The sequence below is a fragment of the Candoia aspera genome, chromosome 10, assembly GCF_035149785.1.
Source record: "Candoia aspera isolate rCanAsp1 chromosome 10, rCanAsp1.hap2, whole genome shotgun sequence".
Classification (NCBI taxonomy): domain Eukaryota; kingdom Metazoa; phylum Chordata; class Lepidosauria; order Squamata; family Boidae; genus Candoia; species Candoia aspera.
In genome coordinates this window covers 18,236,975-18,255,171 of record NC_086162.1, presented here as the reverse complement: position 1 = coordinate 18,255,171, position 18,197 = coordinate 18,236,975, and the positions used below count along the sequence as shown (strand labels likewise).

Below are 18,197 nucleotides of genomic sequence, written 5' to 3'. Positions count from 1 at the left end.
CGCTCCGTCCTCCACTTCAAGCTGTCACACAGTCCTTTCCCCATCTGAATACATACAGGGGCACATTGAATACAACAACATATTAATATGCACAAGCAAACTACAGCTATAATCACAAAGCAAAGCTGTTTTATCCACCCAAACCCTGGTAACCAGTCCCATAGCCAGCTCCAATCATCATCTTCTCCCAGGTTTTCATTTCCCCATTGTTGATGATGCCGTGTAACTGAAGCTTCCACCTCTTGGATGGTGTGAGTTATAGGCACCAGCCCATAAGGCTAACAAATCCATACCAGTGGATTAACCGTAGTTCCATACTACAGGTAGGCTGGATTTCAGAACTGTATCCTAATCCCTTTTCATATGGAAATAGAAATTCCCTATTGTGCTAAATTGAGTTTTCAAAGCTTCCCTTGAACCCTGTGACTCTCTTTTCCAGGTTCAGGGACCTATTATGATCATCAAAACTACAAGGTATTAGACAAAAGTTCAGGCGCATTTTTCTTTTTCCGCACAGTCCAGTGTCCAGCAGTATTTGGCAACACCAGTGTCTTCTTTAGGGTTTCTCCCAACTCAGTTGCCGACTCCCCTCCGTCTGGTTTAACTCGATTTCCAGACTTAAAAGGATGCGTCTGCTATTCCAACAGGAGGGCTCTGTGTTCCTGTAGATAGGGAGACAAGGACAAGACTTGCGCAGATAACTGTTTCAAATACTTGCAGACAAATTTCCTCCCCATGGCATGCATGTCTCCTACTTCTCCACTAAGAATTCCAAGATAGAGTCACCCATCTCAAATGGACTGACTCCTAGTCTTTTCTTAGGAGCAATCCAGAGACTTAGTATTGTTACCACAAAGGCCTGTGTCCATGTTCTAGTCACACAATCCCCCAAAGCGTTTGTCCCATGTGACCAGATTGGTAGGTGTAGTTTTGGATATATCTAAGCACTACTTTGAATAAAACTAACTTTCTTGCCAATAACTTCCTTAAAATCAAAACTTGTAAAACAATCACAACAAAAAGAAAGCATTGACATAAGAGCCCATCTAGTGTTTGGACTGTTTCCATAACCAAAATTGTCAAAACAAAAACAAAAACAAAAATTCAGATAGATCATACCAGTCCATGGAAGCTCTACTTAAAACCATACATTGTCCAAAATTTTCCCTCTCTCTCTCTCCTGTTTTTATCATCATGTGCTATGTTGAGGAGTGATTAAAATTTAATCCATATAAAATTTATAAAAAACACACACTTTTCTAAAACTGGAATGCCAGGGGCAGAGCAGAGTGGAGCTGTGAGAGCAAAGGGGTGCCCCCCCCTCACTCTGAGTCATTGCTTCTCTGAAACTGCCCACATCCCCCCCCTACAGCAGCAGCTGCAGAAAGAGAAACTTAAAAGCTTTCCCCTGATGTGTGTAAAGGTATTATAAAAGGAAGAATCCTAAAAAGATGGGGGAGTAAAGGATCTTCTATAAAAGCATTGCCCCTCCCCTCTGTCACCCTTCTGTCCCCTCATCTGGATCCTCAAGCCTGTAACAAGCAGGCAAGAGGCAGACTGAAGGGGGGAGTTTGGGTGAGACTGGGCAAATAATGAAACACACATACTCCTCAAACAATTAAAAAAACAAACAAAACAAATGGGAAAGGATTGACAAAAACCTTTCAACTTTCCCATCATATGCATTCAAATTATATAAATCACAACACACACACACAAAACCTAAGGAATAGACTCACACAATCTCTCAACTCTCCTTTCACAACTCAAAACAGTTTCTCAACCTTACATATACGCACACATTCAAACAAACAAATGCTCTCTAAAAGAAAACTGCACACCAATGCCTCAACAGGCTGTTGCCACATGCAATCCATCACAGCCCTGCAGGAACACAGAAACTCTTCCTCCCTGCCTTTCAGCCAGGAGAAAGGAATGCTTTATTAAAAGGGCGATAGCTCCCATCAAGATGAATCTAGCCGCTCCCAGGCCTATTGGAGACAATCCACACTCAACTGCCCTATTGTGATTCAACTCAACTTCCTTCCCAGAGAGCCTGCGTCTCTCCAGGTCCTTTTCGTGCCTGTCTGTTTCCCGAGCTCTCCATCCCATGGAATACCTCCTCGACCAATCTTCCGAGAACTCCCCCTGCCTCCCCCTCTTTGGGGCCGCAAACCTTGAGCTAAAAACGAGGCATTTCATCTTTCTTTCTTTTTCTTTCTTTCTCTCTCTCTCTCCTCCTGGGGTTGTTCTGCAAACACCCTGTTCATTTATGGGCTCTGCCAGCACCCCCCTTTTTCTGGCAGCTCAGTATAGTCTACCTGTGCCCTTTGAAACGGCCAGGAGGCTAACGGTCGCCCCCCCCTGCCTCTCTTTCTTTCTAGCTGCCTTTTTGTTGACTTTTAAGCAAATGAAGCATTTCCAACACACACTATGGGCTATGGTCCATATAGTTAAGCACCAAAACTTTCCTTTCACTGCATCTACCAAAGCATCGGTTCCCCAATGCCCTTCATGCACTTTTTCCAGAATTCCCCTCATAACCTCGGGAGATACTACTTCTACCCCTCCTTCCGTTTGCCATCCTTTCTCTGTTTCTCTGCAACCCTCCTCTCTTCACTTTTTCTTTCCTTGCTCAGTGGGTTTCCAGACCGGGCTCTCTGGAGGGTCCGAAATTGGCACCGCCACCATTTGTAATTCCAATTGGCCAGCGGCCTCCTTCGCCCATTTATCTGCCCACCGATTTCCCACCACCTCTGGGCTATGGCCGCTCTGATGAGCTGGTATATCGCTGCGCCGACCAACTCGGAGGCAAAGCTCCCTCTCTATCACTTCCCCATTTTCTTCAACAATCGCAAAACCCAACTTCCTCTTTCCCTCTTCTACTTTGCTTGACCCATCCACAAACCATCTTTCTCCGGTGCTTAACTGTGGTGTTATTACAGGGAAAAACTTCTTTCCCTTTAGTCCCCTCTCTAACCATATTTTTCTAAAATTGTGTACCACCCCATAGGCATTCTTTCTCTCAAGTCATCTCAACATCACAAGTTCATTCTTATTTCTCCTTCACTTTATTTAATTCACTTTTACCCAATTCCCTTCCACACAAATTAAATTGGTCACCTACTCACAGCACTGAACACATGGCACAATCAAATCCCATGTCCCTCCATTCACAGCAAAGCCAAAAATTTTGAAGACCCACAGCCTGGCCAGGGCTATGGATTTCCAAAAACCTGAAGCATTCCCCTTCTACTGTGGAGGAGTTCAGTTCCCCTAAAGGGACAGACTCACGTTTAACTCCTTAAGGGACACGCTCACATAGCTTCTCTCTCCCTTCCTTCCCTCTTCAAACTTTCTCTCCTCAGCTCAGGACAGATGCCCATGCCACACACACACATGAGCACACACACAAACTCTGCACCATTTCCCTCAACAAATATACATACCAATACACAGGCAACTACCTACAAACGGAAAACATTTTCACATACTCATACAAATTCTGACAGTCCTGAAGGACTCCCAGGATTGATTTCTACTGGTTCTCTTCTTCCCCACCATTTCCACACCTATCCTTTCCTCATCTCTGAGTGGCGGCGTCCTGCTGTGTTCCCTTTGTTCCATAACCTCCCTTATTGTTGCTACCCTGATCCTGCCCTCCTGCTTACGTTTTTCTCTGTTTCTTTTAAGAAATCCTCTATACTCTCCTCAGCCCATCTTGCTTACTGCCTTCTCTCACCCTGATCCTTGATCAGCACTAGCCCCTCTCGACCCTCTGATTGTTTTACACCCAAGGTAGAGTACTCCAGCCCACGCTGGATTTGCTTTCCAGCAATTTTAAGCCTCTGACTGTCGGGGGCAAAACCGGGCCGGCCTCCCAGCAAGCGCTGGCTAGTTTTAAAGTCCGACCTCAACCTATGGCATCGAGACGAGTTTAAAAAGGCATTCCTCATCGCTGCTGTCCTCTTTACTTACAAAAATGCCTGTGGGCGGGTCTAGCCCTTCCCAAGACACATATTACCAGACTTCTACATAAGGCACCTGGTCCGTGAGACCATGTTCCACAATATAGTTCTTTAATTGAGTGATCCAATACCCATCGGACATCCCATTGGGATCCCAAAAATAGGGACGTTCGGAATCGACCAATGGGTATTTTGGCCACTGTTTTGTGCACAGCTTAATCATCATCACCTTCTCTAATCCTCTGGTATACCTTTTCAGCCATGGCATGCTCCACTGGTTTATAACCAGTCCTAAGGGCACATCCGGATCTGGCCCTCTGCTGGATCCTACTCGATTGCCAGCCTCCAGTCTCCTAGGCAGTTTGCTCTGTTCTTTCCCCATGACTGACCGTTCTTCTCACTGATCTCGCCCCGAGGACTCCAGCCCGCGCTGGATGCGAATTTTAAGCCCTCTCCTTCTCGGCAAGATCTTATCAGACTCCCAGCAGACGCTGGCTATTTTTAAAGTCTGACTCCTTCAACACCCACCCCCGATGGAGCACTACAGCCGACCTGAGGCACCGGACTCTCACGGCTACCTGCAGGAACTGCGACTGTTTAACCACCCACACCAAAGAGTCCCTCGGTCAGTCACGTCCTCCCACAAGCCTTACAACTCACCTATTCCAGCTTCTCGTCAGAGCCTACGACTGGACAACGCTCAACTGATCCTCCTCGATCAGTTGGCCTCCAACCGGTTGGTCTTCTCCACCCGCTGCTCCGCCAGCTGGGCTTCGCTTCTTTTCTCTGGATCGTCGCTCTGTATAGGAACCTGGGCAGGCGGTCCCGAGGGGTCTCGAGCAGGGACACTTCAACAATGGGAAGCGGTGGCCACTTACCCTCTCACTGCAACCCCTCTGGATCGGTCCTGAACCTCAGGCTCCTGGCTGGCTCGCCAAATTGTCAGCGGGAAAAACCTCCCAAAAGAATTCCAATTCACAAGGTTCGATGATACAGAGAAAAGGGTTTACTTGTAACGCATTTGCAAAGGCGGGTCCCTCCGTGCAAGAAGGAACCAAGAACAAGGTTTACACAAACATTTTATACCCTAAAGCTGTCCTCCCCCCCTTTCGGGGGCTTAGCTCACAATCTTCCTGTTACTTTGAAGTAGCCACCTTGATTTACACATTTACAATGCCAGCAGGATGTCGGGATGTTCCTACAGTCCTTATCGTTGTTTTTGACTCGGATGGCTCACCAGATCCTAGTTTAATTTACATAAGGTCAAGATAACCGTGATTGCCCTTTTGTCAGGAAGAGGAAGAACAGACCTGTGATGCAAGTAATCAACACATCCCCGAGACACTTATGGATATTGATCACATCCTCAGGAATGTGTTAATTACTTCTAAGGTTTTTCATACATATCAGGGCCTGTATTTCCTCCTTACTTCACAAGAAAATTTACACAATCTTAGCAATCCCTCCCCCTTGCGTGGCCTTGCTGGCTCCAGCTATTACCCACTATTATCAGCTACAAATTCTCAACCCAAACAATCTTATCCACACACCCACATCCTTGTCTCATATATTCAAAGTTCAGGGTCCGTTCACCATCTGTGGCCGTCTTTCCGCTTAGTCATGAGTTTGAGGCACCCTCAGGGGATGCTCTTCACCCCCCCCTCACAATATTAAAGGCAAAACTGAAATACTTTGGCCACATAATGAGAAGACAGGACACCCTGGAGAAGATGCTGATGCTCGGGAGAGTGGAGGGCAAAAGGAAGAGGGGCCGTCCAAGGGCAAGGTGGATGGATGATATTCTAGAGGTGACGGACTCGTCCCTGGGGGAGCTGGGGGTGTTGACGACCGACAGGAAGGTCTGGCGTGGGCTGGTCCATGAAGTCACGAAGAGTTGGAAGCGACTAAACGAATAAACAACAACAATCCTCTTCCAGAACAGTCAAGCTGATTCATACCTGAGGGTATCTTTGCCTTCAAAGCAAACAGGTCAAAAACTTTGGGGAATGTTGAACAACGAAATAACTAAAGGAAAATAAGTGGATTTCAAATTATTTTAGTCCCATTGCAGCCATTGACTAATCATTATTTATATTTAACTCAAACCTTGAATGCTCTGTCCATCATCCAATATGAAATGTTCAGGAAAAAGTCATTAAGCATTTGTAAATAGAGGCAAGATCGGCTGGCAGTATTTGTGAAACTGAATTTAAATGTGTATCACATGCTGATATATGTTGTTATATTATAATCAGTGAAGTAACTGTTTTCTAATTAACTAAGCACAAATCAAGAGCTCATCATGCTGCAAGTTGTTTTATTTATAAGCCACTCACTCTCCCAAGACAGACCAGATCAGCCTTCATCGACCTTTTGACCCTGGAGGAACCCTTGAAATATTTTTCAGGCCTTGAAGAACCCCTGCACATTCAGGCTCAAATATAGGGCAGAAGTTACAAAATTATTACATTTGTTTCAGAGGTGGGCCTGTGTATATGCCTGAACAGTGTTCTTAAACTAAAAATGAAGAATGAAACCTCTTTCATGTGAAGTTGCCTGAATTTGAAGTAGTTTTTTAAATAAATTGTGATCTCCCAGGGAACCCCCTAATGACATCTTACAGAACCCTGGTTGCAAAACCCTGGTCCAGATTGTTATTGTTGTAATTATTATGTTGTTCTAACTATTATGCTATTGTGGCAGTTAATGTTGTTATTAAGATTATTTCCATTTCCCCAGGAAAAACAATGAAAATTCTGGCTTCGTGCAAACAGAAAACCCTCCCGTTGTCTACAGTGGAGACTACAGGACTCCAGGCAATCTGGAAAAATCAGAGGTACCAAGGTCTATAGTTAAGTTGCTTCTGGTGGGACTGCATTGCTGGGTTTATTCCCCCCCCCAACACACACACAAACACACACACAATCTCTCCTCTGCCTCTCTTTTGCTGCCTGCCCACAATGGCTGTAAGTTGCTTCTGCCTATGGGCTGAATCCATTCCCATCTTCTGGAATGAGAGGACAAGTATGCAAGGAATCACTGCTCCTCCGCAGTTCATTATTTGAGAACAAGGCAAGCTGGAAGGCTTCTTCAGGGGAGGAGGATGGATGGTTCCCCCTCCAGGCCTTTTTGGGGGCAGTGTGAGCGATTGCCTTGAGACCCACCATAGGAAGTGCCCTTCCAAAAGATGGTTTGTTTTGGAAATGGTCAGAGAAGGGATACTTTATCTTCCTGGCAACATAACTAATCAGCCTTAGGAGTGGTTTCCTTACTTGGGGTTCATTGGCCCATTGATTTCAGCAGAGAAAAAACAAGGGAGGACCCATAAAATGACCTGGACAAAACAAGAAATGAGAAGAAGCAGCAGCTCAGATGGACATTCTGCCCTATATCACGCTGTCATGGCCATGATATAGTCTAAAGAGATCCTGTGGTTCCAAGCTCTCTCCCTGACTCAGCTAAACTTTAGGGCACCCCAAGCTCACTTCATGGCAGGGTTGAGTTTGTGGCCCTGCACCAACCAAGATGCCCTTTCCCCTTTTGAGTCATTAGTGACTACTCTTCCTTTTCTAATAGTCTAAAGAGATCTGCTCCCTGGAAAGCCACTGACCCGGGCAAGTAAGTATGGACTTCCCTGTCCATGTGTAACATTGTCGTCCTCTTGTTGCCCCCTCCTCTTTTTCCACAAACAGAGAAGCCCATGCATGCTTTTATGGGCTTTTATGTCCCTTAGTGGCAGGAATTTAAATGTCTTGTCTGGGGTGAGAAGCTAAGGAAGGTGAGGCCAGGTGTACTTGGATGGGAGATCTCCAGGGAATTCCAGGGCTGTAGGCTTGATTAGGGAGTTGAAACCCATCTCAGAAGAAGGCAGAGACGAACCAACTCTGGCCTGTTGACAAGGAAACTGCATGGACACTTCCATGAAGTCACCGGGAGTCAAGGTGAATGCAAAGAAGATGTGTTTTTTTAAAAAAAAAATAGACTCAAATAGCTTGAGAAAGCACTGAAATATACAACAAGCTCTGATTTTTTAAAATCCTGGTTAGAAACAAAGCCTAGAGAGAAATTAATAGAAAATTCAGAGGGAGGATCAAAACATGTGGAAAAGAAACTGATTTTTTCCTCACCACAATTCTTTTCCCACCTTTTTTTTTTAATTCCCCCTTCATCTTTGCTCTTGGCATGCCCACTCTAGACTCAGATTAAAGCAGATTAGAGCCACTTCCACAAAAATTGGTTTGTGGCTTTCATTCCACGTGTTTAGAAGAAACAGGTTCTGCTACTGTAAGGCTGACTTTTTCTTTTGGCCACCAGAGGCCACATTTTTAAAAAATTTACTTATTTTTGTTCCAAGAACTGCAAGACATATGGTAGTCACATCTCTGGAGAACAGTCGGCCAGATTTTCTGCTCTCCTTTTTCACATTTGAGGGGGAGATGTTCTTCAGAGTAAAATAGACTTGTTAAGTCTATTAAAGGCCTAACCTAGCTATTTGGCTTGTCATATTGTTCTGTTCCACACGTAGGACGTTTGCTGTGAATAGTATTTCAATTGGATTTTTTTTCTTTTTCTCTTTTTGCATGTATTTCCCATGTCTGTAATTTGAAGGCAAATCCTATCTTGGCTAAGGGTATATTCAGCTTGAAAATAGCTCTCTGACATGGCCTGTCTTGCATTAACAATTGTCATGTCTGCACACAAATCGTAAGCAGTTCCAAAAGCAGCTGTTGAATGTTCTGTGTGACAATATGTTTGTGTCAAAGAAAGATATTTCTGAAAAACCTGGGAGATAGTTCTGTCAAGTTTCTGTGGTGACTCTCATCATGACCTTCCTGGTGAAATTATGTTGCATCTGTTAGTGGATCTTGGTTAAATATTTGCATGTAAGCGGATACTTGCCATTTGCTGTCTGTATACCTAGCATCCTGTTCCTTATTTCTAGCTTCTCAGATCCTGCAGGGATATGCAACTTGTCTCCTCCACCAGATGTTGCTGAGCCACACCTCCTAACATCCCTCGCCATTGTTCCTGCTGGCCAGCACTACTGGGAGCTGTGCTCAGCAATATCTGGAAGCCCACTTTGATCCTATGGGAATGACCCAAATTATGTAACTCAGAGAGTGAGTTGGCACAAGCAATAACCTGTTTTTGTTTGTTTGCTCACCTCCCCCTCCAGTATGGGCGCTATGACAAACGGCTGTTGAACAAGCGTGAGGACCTGGGGATTGATTACGCCAACATAGACTTCACCAAATTGTCCACCAAGGACAGCTACACCCTGACGGAGGAGCTGGCTGAGTACGCTGAGATCCGAGTCAAGTGAGGCCTTTTCTCACCATGGCCTTTCCTCCCACTGGAACTACAGTCGTTAAACGAAACCCCAAGCCGTCATCACTGGGCTGGCCACCCATCATCTCTCAGGGGACTCCACGCTACACACTGGTTTTGATATTCTGATGTTCACACTCCAAAATGTGGTGTGAACTTTCATTTCCTGTGGAGTACATACTGAAGATCACACTATTGCAGATTAGGGCTCCCCCTCTCTCTCACACTCATACACAAACCCCACAAGTAAACACATGTCCTTTTGGCCAGCCAACCGGTTGGTTACAGAATGGTAAGAGGACAGCTCTTTCTACTTCTACAGTGGTAAATTGCTAAATCTTGGGTGCCTATTCTAATCCGCTAGCAAACAACCAAACTAGAACATGATTCCAGGTCATAATCATAAGGATCAGGCTGACAAATCCGGAATAGGTGTGATCTTAGGTATACATCTATCTAATATGGTTCCATGAAGGAGGTTGCGTTTCTATGAGAAGTGAATGGGTTGGATTTCCCCACAGGACCCAGGAATCTTGATCCTTCTCACTGAAGCTGATGAGCATAAGTAGTAGAGTTGGCCCTATATCTGTAAAACGTTCACGTCACATTCTAAACTCATGCTGGAGAAATCAAACTCTAGCTCACATGCCTCAATAACTCTACATCCTTGTCTTCAACAAAATAAAAAAGAAAGCAGGGAATTATTTAGGTACATGTCATTTATTTCTCCATGTATTAGACAGCAGATATTTACAACCCCGTTCCTACTCCAGCATCAAGTTTCAGGTAGAAGGACACAAAGGGACAGGATGGCGGAAAACGTCACACAGTGATTTCTAGCATCTTCAGGGCACCAGCCAGCTCTTGCTGAAGAAATATAAGGCCTGTCCACCTACTGTTCTTTTGACACAGCAATGATTGGATGATTTTAGAAGATGCTATGAATCGCTAGCATGGAAATGACCTGTTATTCATCGTCAAGCCATTTTTACCAGATATGCTTAGATCCAATTTTACATTTCCCATATTTGTTAAGTAGAGGACTAACTTCTGTTTCCTATAATGTGTGTTCTGTTTCATCAAGGGTTTCCTTCTGCACCCATAATAGTCCCAAGTGATACATTCCTGATGTTGTTAGCATGACTAATGAAAGTCCCGTGTGTTTTGTTGAAGCAACTGGATATTGTATTCTGTAGCATCCACTCAGCTCCGTCCCCAGCTTTGCCTTTTGAGAAGTGCCCTTTCCCAAATAAGTAAATTTGCTGGGCAAAGGGCCTTCTCTTTCCTTTGCTTGTTCAGCCTCAGGAAAACAGAAGGCTGATCTTTGATGTGTTAAACCCAACAAGAATCCCATCGCTTTTGATGGCACTGGAAGGATATGGGAGAAATATCTTGGCTCCTTCATGATTTGCTGAAGACCTATGGTTATGTTCAAAACCTTGACTGTTCATCCTCAGGATCAGATAATAAAGCTTCCCAACTGTAAAGCCGTTTTACCTACAAAGGTGGTGGGCCCCCCTTCACTTGAAGTGTTCAAGTTGGGGCTAGACAACCATCATTTGGTGAGGGTTTAATTTGGAATCCTGCACTGAGCAAGAGGTTGAACTTGATGGTTTAAATGGCCCCTTCCAACTCCACGATGTTATGACCACTATCGATTACATTTCCACTTGGGTTAAGGAGAAATTGAAATGTTCGGTAGCTCCTTTGGTGCTTTCTCCAAAAACTACAATAAGGAAATACTGTAGCTTGGTTAACAGCCACCCAAATGTTACTCAGGCATGAACAATGTTTTAAGTTCTCCAAAGCTTTTCAGTCCATGAGAAAAACTTCAGGAGCATTCAAAACTTGTTCATAACATGGTGACATGTTGTCGAGTCCTAATAAAAGTATTGCTGTTTGTGACTTGGAGAAACAGAGAATCTTATCAGCCAGGAGATGAAGTTAAAGAATCTAGCAAGCATGATTCCTTTTAATTTCCCCATTCCTTTCTTTACATCAGCAGTTTAGCCACAACTTTCTGTGAAAAGGGCAAAACAACTAGGAATTCAGGCATGTGAAGCTTTTCATGTTATTCAAAAATAATCTCAGGAAAGGTTTTTACTGCTTGGAAAGTCCCCATGTCTATTGTTGCAGGTCCTATGGAGTAATGTTTACAGAATCAAATTCCTCCTTCAGTTTGGTTTTTGAAATCAAGGTTCCTCTCAAGTCCCCATCCTTTCCGGCACACACATATCCTGTGTTTTTGTACTGTACAGAAAAAGATACTGTATTTTGCTGATTAAGCCACAGCCAAATCACTTTTTAAAAAGTTGGGAATTCATGAAACTCAGCTGAGAAGGAACCCCCATCATGACTCAATGAGATGGCGTTCCAATTTGTGTCTGTGAAGAAGAGCCAAAAAGCTGTAATTCTCAGATGGCAAGCTAATTCCAATCTCCTAACAAGATTAATATCTAACATTTCAGGCAAAAGCGTGTTTCTATTTATTGCAAAGGCACATTTTTTAAAAAAATCATACTTTCATTAGAAGTCGGGGTTGTGGGGGTAAAAAGTTGGAATCTAATAACACGACCTAAAGATCTGGCTGTTTTGTCAGAGCTCAGTTCAGCCGACCACAGTGAAAGTTACACATTAGGTGAAGGATGGGGAAACCTGTAGCATTCCATGTGGTTGGACTATACCATCCACCGTAGTTGCTATAGCCGGTGGTCAGGAATGATGGGAGTTGGTTGTATAATATTTTGGAGAGTAACACGCTCCCCACCGCTGCCCTTGTAAATATGTTTTGAATGCAGCTCAGGGGCAATAATTGAGAATAAGTCTCTTTGAGCAGAATGGTTCTTATTTCAAAGTAGACAGGGATAGGATTGTGCTATTGGTGAGGTATCTGCTAAGAGATCAGTTGTGCTAGTGGTGGTGGTAGAAGAACTTCTTAAAGTTTGATAGAAATCAACATTTTAAGAACCTTCCAATGAACAAGACAGAGCAGCCACCCAAAACAGCTTAGGGTGTGTGGTTGAAGCCACAGCTGTTGATCAGGCTGGAGGCACCTTTTTGCCTCTGATCAAACAGGTTCTGCAGAGTTTTGGAGCTGTGCAGGCTGCTGAATCTGCTTCTCAAAGGCAAGAGTAGGACAGTTATCTGCATTGACTCTCTGAAAACAATCCTCTGCCTCCAGCCTCTGGTATCTGAAATCCTCTTGGTGCCAGTTCAGTTTTAGGAAAGATGAAGACTGCTTTTTTTCAAGTAGCAGTACTGGAAAAGAAGAGACTTTTTCAAGAATAACCTCCCTCTTGATTCCTGGGTTTAAACCTCTTATTCAGTCATGAGAATATGAAAATAACTGCCCAGAGTCCCTTCTTTGGGGGGAGATGGGTGGTGATAAAAATTTAATAAATAAATAAATAAATAAATAAATTAGTCCTGCTCGATCAGGCCTAGGCCCTTCTAGCCAGCATTCAGTCTCATTTGGTGGCCCACCAGACACATCTAGGAAGACCATGGAGAGGAAGTCAAGGTGGGCCTCTTCCCCCACTGTTGCTCCTGGGTGCCAAGCACGTGGAGACAGATTGCCTGAAAGCAGCATCAAGGCTAGCAGCCATTGACAGATCTGACTTTAATAATTAGTCTAGTACCCTTTTGAAGCCTTACAAACTAGTAGCCAAGTCCACATCTTCTGGCAGCACATTCCATTGGCTTATATCATCTGTGGTCCTCTAATCAATGTTAATTCTTTTCCCAGTCAATGTCCTTGTTCTAGTGTTAAGGAAAATGAGAAAAATCTCTCCTGTGCATCCTTTTTTCACCATGCTTCCTTTTATAAACCTCAGTTATATATCTTCCCTCTAAGCTAAGTAGCCGCAACCATTGCATCCTATCCTCGTCAGGAGTCTGCATCTGATGGCCTGCTTGCTTCTCAACCAAGTCTTGTGAACGGCTGCATTTATCCAGCTTTTAGATCCATTTTCTCCCAAATTGTGGAAATGTTGGATAAATATGCTGAATTATAACTGCCATCATCCCCAACCAGTAAAGCCAAGCTGGTTTGGAGATATGGGGACTTTATTCCATTGCTTCTGGGGAGTAACAGGCTGGCAAGATGGCTGTTTAGATTTTAAAAATCTTCTTGTCTGCATATGGGATTCTTTTCTGGGGCTTTCCTATCCTTACCTTGCAAAAGGAAATCTTTCTGCACCAGAAAATGCTTTGGATCATACGGTTTCTGAATATTTCAAAGCTGAAATGAATCCTTTGAGTATCAGGAGGAGGGGAAAGCTAATCTCTCATTAAAGCACTTCCAAAACAGGGGCTTTGCACTGCTCCCAAACCAGCTCAGATCCTATAATCTCATGATGTTGTCTGCAGTCAGCAGCTGAGCTGTATCCCAAAATTGCAATAAATAAATAAACCAACAAATAAATTAACCTTTCCTTTTGTGATACTGAAGCTCTACAGAGCTTACGGGTGGATTGTTTTCTTATTGGAAGAATTATCGTCTCACACCACCTCCCAGCTCCCGGGCTTCAGCTGACCAGGGAAATGGTGACTCACTGGTTTTATAGATTCCTCTCATAGAAACCAGTCAGATTTTTTTTTCATGTCTAAAATCACCTGCTGATTTACTTTTAAAATGCAGCTGAATTGGTTGAAATCCTTACAACTTTTCCCCCAGGGACAGAGCCCTGGCAAAGCCCCATTTCCTTCCTTTTTTCTTCAGGGGGGAAGCAGGCATGCAAAATTCCAGGCTACATAGGGTTCCCCCACCCATTGACTTCTCATGAATGAATGGTTCTAATTTCTTTTTTTTTCTCTTTTGTCTTATGCAGGCTAGCTTTTATCGCTCCATAAGTTTTCCTCTCATTCTCTCTCATCCTCTCTCGCTCCCCAGCCTCTCCCCAGCAACTTACTTCTCCTGTCTGCCCTGCAGTTTAGAATTTCTTACTCCCCCACTCCAGCAATATACAATCATGATTACGGTTATTGGGGAGGGGGGAGGGAATGATTGATTGCAAAACTGTCAACATGCTATCCTTTCAGCATTATAGGTAGGAAGAGACTTTACAACAACTGATCTTTTATTTTTTTGCAAACAACCAGACTCCTTTTCCAAGATAGGTGGTGGTGGGATGGGAGAGATAAGGAGAGATAGAGTTTTCATTGCTCTGGGATCTGCAGTAGCTTAGGATGGGGCACTGATTCCTTTCCTTTCTTTCTTTCCTTTCTTTCTTTTTCTTTCTTTCTTCCATTCATTTCTTGTATTACTTGTATTTTCTGCCTGTAATCTGCATTTTGTGATGGGCAGATGCTATGAAGTTTGCAGGTTGATGTGAAACTGTTTGTACGGATGGGGGAGTGAAAATGATGTGGTGCAGAATTGCCCTTATTCTCAAAATTGACATTTTGCTTTTGAATGTCGCGTTAAAACTCCTGATTCTAAAACAACAGGTATTTTCTCCAAAACATATTAGTTATATGTCTCGGAACCACTTTTTCTTCCTGAGAAAGAGAAGCCAATGATACTAAGGCTGTAATTCAATATCCCCTAAATTCTCCGAGATGATTTTTGAGAAGACATGTAGAGGATTGTACAGGGGGATGTGATTTGAGAGCAATTCCAATATGCCAAGGATCAGAAAAAGCACATTATCAGCTCTCCCAATTTAGTCAGGCCAGGGGTGGGGGTGGCGGCACTGTATTTGATGCACACTTAGATAAAAGGCAGCATGCCAGCAAGGAAAATCTGGGCCAGAAATGCCAGCTTTCAAGGAGTTTCTAACCTCACAAAATTGGGCCTGTGATTCCTCCTCCCTCCCCTTCCCCCACTTTGTTTGAATAGGTTCAGATTTAATGCATATTCCAAATAAATTATTATGCTATATCAGTGTTTCTCAACCTTGGCAGCTTTAAGACGTGTGGTCTTCAACTCCCAGAATTCCCCAGCCAGCAAGGCTGGCTGGGGAATTCTGGGAGTTGGTCCACACGTCTTAAAGCTGCCAAGGTTGAGAAACACTATGCTACATTCTCAGCTTTGGAACTCACAAGCTTTGTCGCATTTCAAATGTATGCGTTTAAAAAGACTTTTCAGCTTCAGTGCGTAAATGTTGTGATTGCTTTGTGTCATGTGTATTGCCTCTCCTTCTGCTGACCAACCGAGAGAAGGCCAGCAAGGGAGGTGTCCGTTGCAGGCTGTACTGTACTTTATTTCTGTGACAGGCACTTTGTAGGGCTTCTCAATGAGCAGATCTAGTCTCATTGTAAATAGACGTCAGACAGAGCTCCAACATTTTCAACCCACCCGCAGTTTGCTCTTGAACTTCTTGAAGCATCTTTTCCCATGTGCATTGCATGGGGAGGAACAAGTAAGCAGATTTCTCTGTGTGAATGTGTTCCAGGCAGATTTAAATCTCTGCGGTGGTGTCTGGGCAAGCAGACAAAGGGAATCTAAACTCACCTGTCCAGTGCGCAATATTAATCTAGGAAAATGCTGGGCTTTTGTACACCTGTAGTCCCAGAATACAGCAAGTGTTTAATGACTTTAACCCCTCTGACTTTGTATCCTGAAAGAAATAAACAGTCTTTTACAAATCCATACAGTATCACACCTCCTTGAATAGCACCTTCTGGTAATCAAATCCTTACTCTCCAAATAAATATCACCAGTAGCAGAGCTGGATTCAGAGTGGCAATTGTTGCGTTCCAAACATACCCTTTATTATTTTCTATCCCTGGGTGTTAGTATTATTGGGGAGATTAGTTTAGAATTGGTGTGTGTCCAAATCCTCTCCAACACACTTTTCCATCCGAATAATATTAGACGTTTTATTCATTTTTTAAAAATCAGCTCTAATGTGAAGGATGAATATATATGTTTCACCAGAAATTAATAGGAGCTGCTTTTGAAACAGATGGAGAGAAAGACAGGGTTTATCCATCACACTGCCATGGTTTGTTTTAACCATAAATAAATAAAACAGATATAAGGCTGAATTCACTTATCATATTTATCATGAATTAGGAAATGCATTTTGTTTTGAGGTTAGGACAAAACAACCCAAAGAAAAGTTTATGTCAGATCATTTGAAGATGGGTTATTCCAATGGAACAAAATTCATAAAGAGTTTGTGCCAAAGAAAACATTTTCATTTTCAAAAAGTCATCCTTCGGGCCACTTTTGCAGCAGATACAGTGGCTATTAGCAGCAAAATAAGTGTGACCCCAGTTAAGAAAGAGATGCCACCTAAAATGTAAAGATGGAGCTAAATGTGCTGGCAGCTTCCATCAAATGAGAATTAATTCATCTTTCATTGTTACTGCTACGATTGGCTGAAAGACACATAGCAAAGCTGAGTTCTGGGCATCTAATTGCAGAACAAGAATAAATAAGTGAAATTTCCAAATGAAGATTCTAAACATTAAATACTTAAATACCAGGGGGCCTTTACTCTGGCATGATGTCATGCCCTCCCCTTAGCTGTCCTTGAAGGACAATACAGGAAGATTCCTTACCCAAAGAGACAATGCCCCTGTGACTCTGGACATCAGAAAACAACAGAGCATGTGCTTCTCCATTGCCTGTATTATAGAGACATTCGTACTAGCCTCATCTTGCCATTGCTGCGTAAATACCAGGGCGGACAGGGCAATTCTACACCTCCCTGCTGCTTTCAGATACCGCTACAACATACAACGTTGCCAGGTTCTATGCAGCAGCGCTTGAAATTTGTTGGATGATAACCTGTGCCATAAACTAGACTTAATGAGCATCTAGATCACCATGTTAGAGTGCTCTGCAATTTGATAATAGTCTTCCACATACTAACCTTGATGTTCCCCTACACCCATCTAATGCTCCTAACCCCTCCTTTTAGATTCTTTTAGACTCGTTTTTTATAATTACGTTGTTTTAATATACATATATTTTTATATCTTCTAGCTTTTCCTAATTTTTTAAAGACTCTGATGTATCTTTTATGCTTTTTAATTGACTGTACCTCACCCTCCTTATGCTGGTCTATGACCATAATAAATATTTGATTTGATTTGACAGATGGTTTGTTTGAAATTGGCCTTGGGAAAAGGGCATTCTGTTTCCCAGAATCCTTGTTTCAAATAAGAGGAACGATTCTAGAAAAAAATCATAGCTGTTTGGTAAAGCATATACTTTGCATTTCAAAGGCTGTAGGCATCACTCCCTATACTGAAAAGATACAGAGGCACAGAACTTAACAAAGATTTTTTTCATTGGGGAGAAGGATTTTTGGCATTTTGTAAGATTTGCATTCATATAGGTTGAGTATAACAGGAGTCTTTTTTTTTTAATCTGTTCAATCGTGTCCTATTCTCGGAGACTGGCTGAACAAGTCCCTGCAGTTTTCTTAGCAGATTTTTCAGAAGTTGTTTGCCATTGCCTTCTTTCTAGGGCTGAGAGAAGGTGACTGGCCCAAGGTCACCCAGCTGCCTCTGTACCTAAGGCAGGACTAGAAGTCACGGTGAAAGTGAAAAAGAAATATAGAAATGGAATGGAATGGAATGGAAAAGAAAGGGTTCTAAAGAAGCAGCTTCCAATCTTCTTGTCAGTGGTTATAGATACATTTATATTTTACCCTAGGTTACATCCCAAGGGTTATATTTTCAAAGAATTTGACACTACTGCAACACAGATTACAAGATGGAGGGAGATCCATGAAGTACAGAAACTGGATTTGTATAGCAGGGATGGGGATGACATCTGAAATTCTAATACTGCATTTGGTTTAAGGAAATGTTTTTCTTTAATCATTTAATTCATCTGGCAGCACCCAAGTTACATACTTATAACAACACAACCGGTCCATTGGAGTTGAGCAGCTCATAAATTAATTCAAATAAATAAATAAATACATTCAAATACATAAATTA

General features: G+C 42.9%; 1 protein-coding gene across 2 annotated transcripts in view; it reads left to right on the top strand.

The window, feature by feature from the left end:
* Window positions 1–11,787, top strand: part of LOC134503542 (myelin-associated glycoprotein-like) — a 34,409-nt gene extending 22,622 nt beyond the window's left edge. The window contains exons 10-12 of one of the 2 annotated variants that reach the window (XM_063312346.1): window positions 6,708–6,804; window positions 7,545–7,586; window positions 9,145–9,201. In XM_063312346.1, the coding sequence (XP_063168416.1) occupies window positions 6,708–6,804; window positions 7,545–7,577 (130 nt within the window). In that variant the 3' untranslated portion in view covers window positions 7,578–7,586; window positions 9,145–9,201. Of the gene's footprint in view, window positions 1–6,707; window positions 6,805–7,544; window positions 7,587–9,144 lie in introns of both variants that reach the window. The other variant, XM_063312345.1, reaches the window with a different exon arrangement.
* The last annotated feature ends 6,410 nt before the right edge of the window (window positions 11,788–18,197 follow it).